Raw genomic sequence first — 9304 nt, forward strand, 5'->3', positions numbered from 1 at the left:
GATGCATCGATGGGGTATAGCTCGGTCCTCTTGGGGCAATTGGTATTGTTTAATGGTCCTTTGGCAATGTACCACCTCATTAGGACAGTGTTATGACCACTTTGGCTTGAAACCTTAGCGGATTGTCACGGGTTAGGGAATCTTTGTAAAGGCCTCGTAGCGTCCCTATGCAATCACACCTCGGAAGTGTGATGCTGTGCCTAGCTAGCACATTGCGTGGTTGGGTTCAAAGTTCTTCGGAACTTTTACGCGAATTGTGGTGAAAGTGTACAATCTCTGCAGAGTGTAAAACTGATATATCAGCCGTGCTCACGGTCATGAGCGGTTTGGACTCTCACATGATTAATTTAACTTAAAGATGAGCTCAAATCATATTCTGGTTATTTGTTGTGGCCTTGCTGAGTACCAACCATAAGTGTACTCACCCTTACTTACTGCTGCTCAGAAGGAGAATGTTGTGGTGAACTCTGTTGAAGATGTTGCTGAGTTCTAGGCGTACGCAACCCCAGTCGATTGCCTGTGAAGTTTGAAGCCTTCGTTTCCAGGATAAGCTGTATAACTCTGATAGTCTTTTAGTTATTGTTTTTCTCCTTTTCGTGATACTGTTACTGATTATTCACTTATAATGTCTCTATATATATGAAACTTGATCCTGGCATACATATGGATATGCATTCGGTTTTGTTCTTAAAACCGGGTGTGACAAGAGAATAACTTGTGTCTAAGAATTTGGCCGTCCAATTCTAAAACAAACTAAGTTGAGAAGTCCAATTGTGGCAACTTTGGGTTGTAATCAGATTCATGTAGTAAGTTTTTGAGCTGATCATATGAGCTCATGTAATCAGAATTTTGGCTTGGCCTCATTATCTAACCCGGTTGAGGTTTGGTTACACAATGGCGGAGCTTCATTGGGCCAAGGGGGGCCATGCCCCCCGGCCAATGAAAATCTCCACTGTGTGAATAGTAAAATGGCTACTGTTCATTACTGTAGCAAAAGTGTGTCCCCCTCATTCTTCTGAAATTAGAGGTCAAGCTCCACCAGTGGTTACACTCCTTTTCCGTAATGTTTGGCGAGAGTGCTGATTGTAATCCTGTTATTTTTGAGTAATGAAGCTCTCGGGTTTGTCTAAAAAAAATATGATTTGATTTCTCGAACCAAACCTTTTTCCAAGATTGGCAAAAAATGTGCATGTCGATTAGTAGCTGCTCTGTGCACTCTGATGAGTCAACGCAATCTTTAGATAGGTTTATCGGTGTCAAAAATTTCAAAACCACTATCTTCCTTTCTCGTGAGTTAAAAAAAAAACTTGATTCCCTTCAGTTGTTGCAATGGTGAAGCAGTAAACTCAAACACATACAAAAGCACAAAACTATATACCATAGAAAAGCAAGTCAACCTTGTCTAGAAAATAGAGTATATATGATCTTGTCTCCAGAAAACAGAGCATAGATGATCCTGTCTCCAGAAAACAGAGCATATATGATCCTGTCTCCAGAAAACGGAGTGATCTTTTTCTCCAGAAAACCGAGTAAAGAAAACAGAGTGCATATGATCTCATCCCTAGAAAATAAAATATGTGATATCCAACTAGTTCGAAGTTCAAAGTATGACATGGATCGATGAATCTGAGAACCCTTACAAATCGAAAATTAGGTTCTGTACATCACAGACCCAAACATGGTAAGCCACATCCGGAGCGTTGTGACGCTCCGAATATTCTAGCCCTGCAAACATTCAACCGGAGGCTTGAATTTGGCACAACATAAACCCAAAGATGAATTTCAAGTTTCAAACAAAAACTCATCCAGTCTGAATTTCAAAACCCAAAGATGGGTTTTGAGTAGAAACGGTTGCCAGCTAGAAGCTGGAGGAACCACAAACACCATCACAAGCCAGAAAGAACTCAAAAAGAATTTGATCTCAGGTGCTATAGGATAGAGCGGGCATAATAAATAATCAGAAGAAATGCATACCAAATCAAGCACAGATTTAAGTTCAAACATAACTTATTCATGCATATGCCCCATACTGCTGCAGTGCAACTGTTTTGGGTAAACACAGACCCAATCCAGTTCATGAAACCAGATACAATTTCGACACAAACACCACAGACACTTCAAAGACGACACCCTTCACAGCAGCGACCTGCTTCCAGGAACAGCAGCAGCTTCAACAACCAACCGATGGCTTACTGGCCACCACGGAGATGAAGCACCAGGTGGAGGGTGGACTCCTTCTGGATATTGTAGTCAGCAAGGGTGCGGCCATCCTCCAGCTGCTTGCCGGCAAAGATCAGACGCTGCTGGTCCGGGGGGATGCCCTCCTTGTCCTGGATCTTGGCCTTGACGTTGTCGATGGTGTCCGAAGACTCCACCTCAAGGGTGATTGTCTTCCCAGTCAAGGTCTTCACGAAGATCTGCATGCCTCCCCTCAGGCGGAGCACCAGGTGGAGGGTGCTCTCCTTCTGGATGTTGTAGTCAGCAAGTGTGCGCCCGTTCTCGAGCTGCTTGCCGGCAAAGATGAGACGCTGCTGGTCCGGGGGGATGCCCTCCTTGTCCTGGATCTTGGCCTTGACGTTGTCGATGGTGTCGGAGCTCTCAACCTCCAGAGTGATTGTCTTCCCAGTCAAGGTCTTCACGAAGATCTGCATGCCTCCTCTCAGGCGGAGCACCAGGTGGAGGGTGCTCTCCTTCTGGATGTTGTAGTCAGCAAGTGTGCGCCCGTCCTCGAGCTGCTTGCCGGCGAAGATGAGCCTCTGCTGGTCCGGGGGGATGCCTTCCTTGTCCTGGATCTTTGCCTTGACATTGTCGATGGTGTCGGAAGACTCCACCTCAAGGGTGATAGTCTTGCCAGTCAAGGTCTTCACGAAGATCTGCATGCCTCCCCTTAGGCGGAGCACCAGGTGGAGGGTGCTCTCCTTCTGGATGTTGTAGTCAGCAAGCGTGCGCCCGTCCTCGAGCTGTTTTCCAGCGAAGATGAGACGCTGCTGGTCCGGGGGGATGCCCTCCTTGTCCTGGATCTTGGCCTTGACATTGTCAATGGTGTCAGAAGACTCCACCTCGAGGGTGATGGTCTTCCCAGTCAAGGTCTTAACAAAGATCTGCATCTGCAGAAGAATAACCAAACAGCAGGGTAAGTATCTAGCAGTAAACTAACAGACTTCTCAAACAAATAGCAATAACATGGAACATACTAATAGGTCATGCTTGTACAATACATGGGTTCTATAAAACCAACAAACAGCAGCAGCAAGTTATCATCCAACTATATCAAAACAAGTACAGGAGCATGCATGATCATCAGGTACTTCAAAAAACCCATCGTACAGTATGTAACAGAATTTATATTCAAACTTTATGAGCATGCATAGCAGAATTTATCTTCATCCTTTATAAGCATGCATATCTAGCTACCATGTCATAGAGAAACAGCAGCATATCTAGAACTAAGCATATATATACATCCATCATCTTAAACGTGAACACATTTGTGAGACAAGCAGATTCAATTTTAATAACACAAGAAGATAGCTGACAAGACTTATTCTAATCTGCTCTGATCTACAGAAAAACAGCAGCATATATCTGCAACTAAGCATATATTCATGCATCACCTTAATTTTGAACACGTCACACAGGCAGATCCAATTTTAGTAACCCACAAAGATATGTATATGTTATTCTACTCATAGCAACAGCTGAATCAGACCAAAAAACGCATGCTACCAAAATCGATCGAAACCAAGCTCATAGACCGAGCTAACACCATGGAACCATATTATAGATGCACACATTCGGTAACACGTACAAAAGCGAGAAAAGCTGGTTAACCGCATCATCATCAGAAACGAAGAAAAGCAGGAGTAGGTCTAGCTAACCCTAGGCAAACAACCCGGAAGATCATGAGAACGGTCTCATCTACGAAGTACTACCCGGAAAATCATGAGAACGGTATCATCCACGAACAGCATGGGAACACCCCCACAATTCCACCTAAATCGCACGAGCGCCGCAGGCATAGCAGCAGAACCTATCAGATCTACACAAAAATTCCACCTCGCTGCCATCAACACTACAAAATCGCATGAGTCCTAACCACCGATCCAACCAATCAGAGCGAGGAGCTACAGAGCCGATCGATCTAGACGAGCGAGGGGGGAGGAGGAGGGTCGCCGTACCTTGGAAGCGGGGTGGAGGGATCGCCGAGGCACGCGAGAGGGGGCGGCGCGCTCTGACTGCGAACGGCAGGAGACGAGATGAGAGATTGGGGGAAGAGGCGAGGAGGGAGGCGACTATTTATGGCGGCGGGGGAAGGAGAGGGGCGAGAGGTGGGGAAGGAATCCCGTGCCGTGACGGTTCCGTTCCGTGTGAGAGGAGCGCACGGCAATTTCCGGGCGGGTCCGACGCGAACGGACTGGGGGTTCGCTGGTTGGTGGCCGTTAGCCCGTTAGACTTGTCGACGCCGTTAATGCGCTCCTCCTCGACCTCGCACGTCGCCGACATGCATGGCCCACCACCAGATTTTTCTCACCGAGAGGAGAGTCCCGTATTTTTTTTGTTTTCTTTTTTTTCAGAGACTGTTTTTTTTTGTTTTCTTTTTGGCAGAGCCACCGCCACCCAAGGTACTTGGACAATTTCTTATGGGTGGATTCATTTTTATGTTTTCAAGAATAACACAAATTCATCAAGATATTTACTTTTCCGTGGGTTCTACTTTAGCTAGGCGTATGACTTTTGCCCAAGAATCTCTGGCCTTATTTGGTTAGGGATGAATCTTTGACCACTAATTAGAGATATTAAATGAAGTTTAATTATAAAACAACCTCCACAATTATGGTACTATAACTAATAAGATATTTGACCACATGATTGGAGGATGATTAGGGACAGGCATCACTGTAGCCAATTATGGTCGAACTTGGCACATTAGATTCGTCTCAAAAAGTTACACATGTGAGAACCGCCCAATTTGCACTCGATTTAAGTGAAAATTATTGATTAATCCATTAAGATGAGAGTTAACACGTGTCCGTCTCTCGACACGCCACGTGTTAATCCATATTTTAGAGGCACTTAATCAACACAGTTCACCTAAAACAATCGCAAATCCGGTAGTCCCGGTACACATGCCCAGGATTAAGCACGCGTACTGTTATACAAGCACGTACATTACCGATGATCCACAATGAGCAATTTTACACATTTAATATTACAAGTTCGATATAGGTGGGTTCAATCTTCCTTTACAAGTCTTGGGCTCACGAACGGCATATTAAACCGAAACTTAAAGTTTATTGAATTTACATACTCTCACGGAGTTCGATTACGATAAAAATATACTAAGATAATGGTGACTTGCTCAAGGACACCATCACAGCCACAAGGACCTACTCCTCCCCCGTATTTGGATTAGCGGGGTAGAAGTGGCTGAACACCACTTCCAGCTCACCTGCAACTAGGTTTAGAAGGCAACCTGAGTACAAAGGTACTCGCAAGTCTTACACGAATAATTAAACAAGGATCATGCACAGGCTCAACAAATGAGGCTTTAAGGTTAAATAATTATTGCATAGGCATAAGCTCTCTAACCTAACACCTAGCAGAATTAATTATTATTGTCCAACCACAGATAATTTTAGTTGACTAAAAGCATGATATGAAATACAATTGATCATGTAAGTAACAAAATCATTTTGAACATAATCGAAACTCTCTACAAGGAATTCGACGAACAAGGAGCTTGCTCATAACCGAGAGCGCGGCAATTTGAATTAATTAAAACCTTGCAAGGGTGTACTACTTTACCCACACAACGCGAGGACCATGCGGCTCACCCAACCGATCATGTCAGGCGAGGGGGTACTCACATCAACTGTTCCGAACAAGACTCATTCGTACCGTTATATTGGATATGTGGTAGCACAAAAAGTTGCTCAAAGATGATGGCATCCACGGACGGTCCTTATACGATCCAAGCGGACTATGCCCATGTGACTGCTTCTCTAGGCTCTACCATTCCGCTCGAATTTCGATACTACCACTCCAATATTACCCCAACGAACCAGTGCAATCAAGGATTATCGGTAAGTGTGATACTCCAAGACATTTCTTCCTAGCAAGCGATATAAGTAATCTATGCAGGGCTAAGCATCTAGTCATGTTAAATTATTAATTGACTAACAGGTGTCAAGAACATGGATAACAATTCAAGGAAGGTAATGCAGAAAATTAGGTATAAAAATGAAATACATACATTATATATATATGGTCTATTTAGCATTCCGGGTGTTGAATAATATTCAACACCCACGGCGGAGCACCACCAGCACTCCAGTGAGGGAAAATTACGGTGCAACAATGTGAGGGTAGTAAAATTCTTAGATTGTATGCTTTCAATGCATAATTGGCCATGAAGACCCTGATTTGTCGCGGTTATTGACTGTATTAATACATAATTGACTTTCAATGTGACTGATTGAGGGAAAATTATGGTACAACAATGTGAGGGTAGTAAAATCCTTAGATTGTGTGCTTTCAATGCATAATTGGCCATGAGCGTGTCATATCTTCCTGTGTTTGATGTAAATGTTTACATGGAGTATAAACTGGAATCTGCGGAAGTAAAAAACTAGGACACACTTATGTGTGGGGCGTGGCATCAACAATTTATTGTTCCAGTCGTGTGTCTTATGGGCTGTCTTGCCCCGCGTATCGCTGAAGTATAAATTGGATTGTTAGGTAGTAAAAAGTTGTGAATGAAAGTAGTTTTTCGAAGGTACAAGCGTCGTGTGGAGTGCATCTGTAGTGAATCTTGACTGCAATCACAGAACATAAAAGCAAAAGAATGGAGTCTGCGGTAAGAGCAAATTACGGTGGCAATTGGGAGGGGTAGTAAAATTTGTAGCAATGTGTGTTTTTAATGCGTAATTAGCACTGGAGACTCTGGTTTGTCACAGTTATGGACTATATTAATGCACGTTTGACTGTCTCGCATGTTATTAAAATACTGTTGTACCGTTAAAAATGATGCCATCCACAGATGTTTGAGTTGGGGTCACATCAGCAATTGCAGAGTTGTTGGAATAATGCAGATGGAGTGTAAAGTGGGATGTGTGGAAGTGAAAATTTTTGCGTTTTGTCGATGTTACTATATACGCACAATTTTACAAATTACTCTGTTTTCGTCAAAAGTAGTAAAATTCGTGATTTGTATATACTACCTCCTTTTCAGACCTGTAACGTGCACTCGTACGTTTTCATACTTAATGATGTGCTTATATATACTCCTCAAGATTTGCGCGTACATCTAATTCCTGTCCACGTATATTCCTATCCAACCTGTATTGCGCATCTGTTTTAATGACCTTTTGATTTGCTGGTGCTACTAGATATTCTGGGCGTGTCCAACGTACCTTTTGATTTGTCGGCACCACAGATATTAGATGAGCCGTGGAAGAAAGCACTGTAGTCGTGCGCCATGTTTGATGAGCCGTAAATACAGGGCATGCAAATCTTTTGACCATATATACACCATGCATGCATGGAATCTCTATTTATCCATTCAGGTAAAATTGCAGCAAGAGAGGGATTTCAGGGATAGTTAAAATGCATGCATGTTTATTAATGTGAGCGAGATTAGGGAGAGCAATACACTCATGCATTTGTATTTGGGAGAGATATTCTTGCATGAGTGCAGACAAGCGGTTGCTTTGCCTCATGAGTGAATAGCCATGCATCATTATTTGGTTTAAAAACGTTGAGTTCAACAAGATTAATTAATCCATTTGTATCTAAGGAATATTTCTTGTTCAAAGAGGTAATTTTCAAACATAGAGAAGTAATATCTACAATAACTATAAGTAATTTTTGAAATTTCAAATAATATTTTAATGAGTTCTACAAGATTACTCCATTTGAATCAAAATATAATTTCTTATTCAAAGAAGTAATTTTTCAAACATAGAAAAGTAATATCTACAATAACTTTAAGTAAGTTTAAACTTTCAAGTAAGTTGTAGGAGTAATTTTCGAAGAAAATAATTTTCAAACATAAAAAAGTAAGTATCTTCAATGACTTTAAGTAATTTCCAAAATTTAGGGCAATATTTATCAGCATCTTGACAACAATGATCTTTTGAACTTCACAATGTGCGACCAAACAAGAAGTAATATCCGGTATATGTAATCACATATCTTAAAAATCACTAGATGATCACACAAAATTTGATTCAACAAAGATTAAGTGATGTACAAGCTGAACCGACAAACACATTAATTTCCCACTTTTTCTTGGAGTGAGGACAAAACCGTGTGGATTACCCACCACTTGCTGCCATTCACCATGAATCCCATGGCCGCGAGAGGGAAACAAAGCCAGTAACCATAGGATCGCAAAAATGATTTTTTGTTATCTTGAAGGGATGCTCCTGCAAGAAACCTACTAGTAGTATTAGTTGATTGAATTGAAGCAGATAGATCAGAATGTGAGATTGCTACCCGCAAAAAAAAAAAGAATGTGAGATTGCTAACCAAGAGCATGCAATGGAGATTTTGCAGGATATCCACCGCCTACATGTTTCCTTTTGATTTAATCTGCTGGAACACGCACAGAAGAACGAGAATTTTTAGTGTGTTTGATTTTAACTAACCTGGTGTGGTACGTAGTGCCCGATCTCGAGGGCCTACTGGATCTCGGGAGCTTGCTTGTGCAGCCATCCACGGTCATCCATTTTCACGAGGTTCACGCTGCTATCATGGATTCGGTCGTCATAGGGAAGCAGACGTCGAGGAAGCTCCGACCATGCCGCCATGCATTGAAATGGCGGGATGGGCACGGGGAAGATCGGCGCTGTCTGGAGCTCTAGTTTTTAGGAGGAAGAAAGGAGAGAGAAACTAAGAAAGGATGTGGAGTTTTATTGGCTCAATTAATGACGGTGGAGTAAATTGATGGTAAGTAGCTACTTTCTTGACTGTAAAATGTAGGCCAAAGTATTACAGGGTGTAGGTTTTTAATTGCATTGATGAATACGGTACGCACTGGTGGGGTAGTAATAATTACTAATGGTGAGCTGTGGATTTTACTCGTCAGAGAAAGACCAGCGCCGCCGGTATTCAACACCCCGTGTGTAAAATAGACTATATATATGGAAAATCTATTCTACACCTGCGTGTAGTTACTCCCACCGCAATTAGGCTTGTGTACCAGGCCACATCGTCACCTTATCGGGTACTGAAACCTAAACCCGATACATCTTGCTTATCCGGATGAGTATGCGCGGTTATATCCTAACGCTATTTTCGGATC

At 42.5% G+C, this 9304-nt stretch overlaps 1 protein-coding gene across 1 annotated transcript; it reads right to left on the bottom strand.

The window, feature by feature from the left end:
- Positions 1 to 1947: 1947 nt before the first annotated feature.
- On the bottom strand, positions 1948 to 4365 carry LOC120651590 (polyubiquitin-like). The gene is made up of 2 exons (XM_039929177.1): positions 4179 to 4365; positions 1948 to 3107 (listed from the first exon to the last, which is right to left on the bottom strand). Exon 2 carries the CDS (start codon positions 3105 to 3107, stop codon positions 2190 to 2192), a length of 918 nt encoding a protein of 305 aa, XP_039785111.1. The 5' UTR covers positions 4179 to 4365; the 3' UTR covers positions 1948 to 2189.
- Between the last annotated feature and the right edge of the window lie 4939 nt (positions 4366 to 9304).

The sequence above is a fragment of the Panicum virgatum genome, chromosome 1K, assembly GCF_016808335.1.
Source record: "Panicum virgatum strain AP13 chromosome 1K, P.virgatum_v5, whole genome shotgun sequence".
Lineage (NCBI taxonomy): Eukaryota > Viridiplantae > Streptophyta > Magnoliopsida > Poales > Poaceae > Panicum > Panicum virgatum.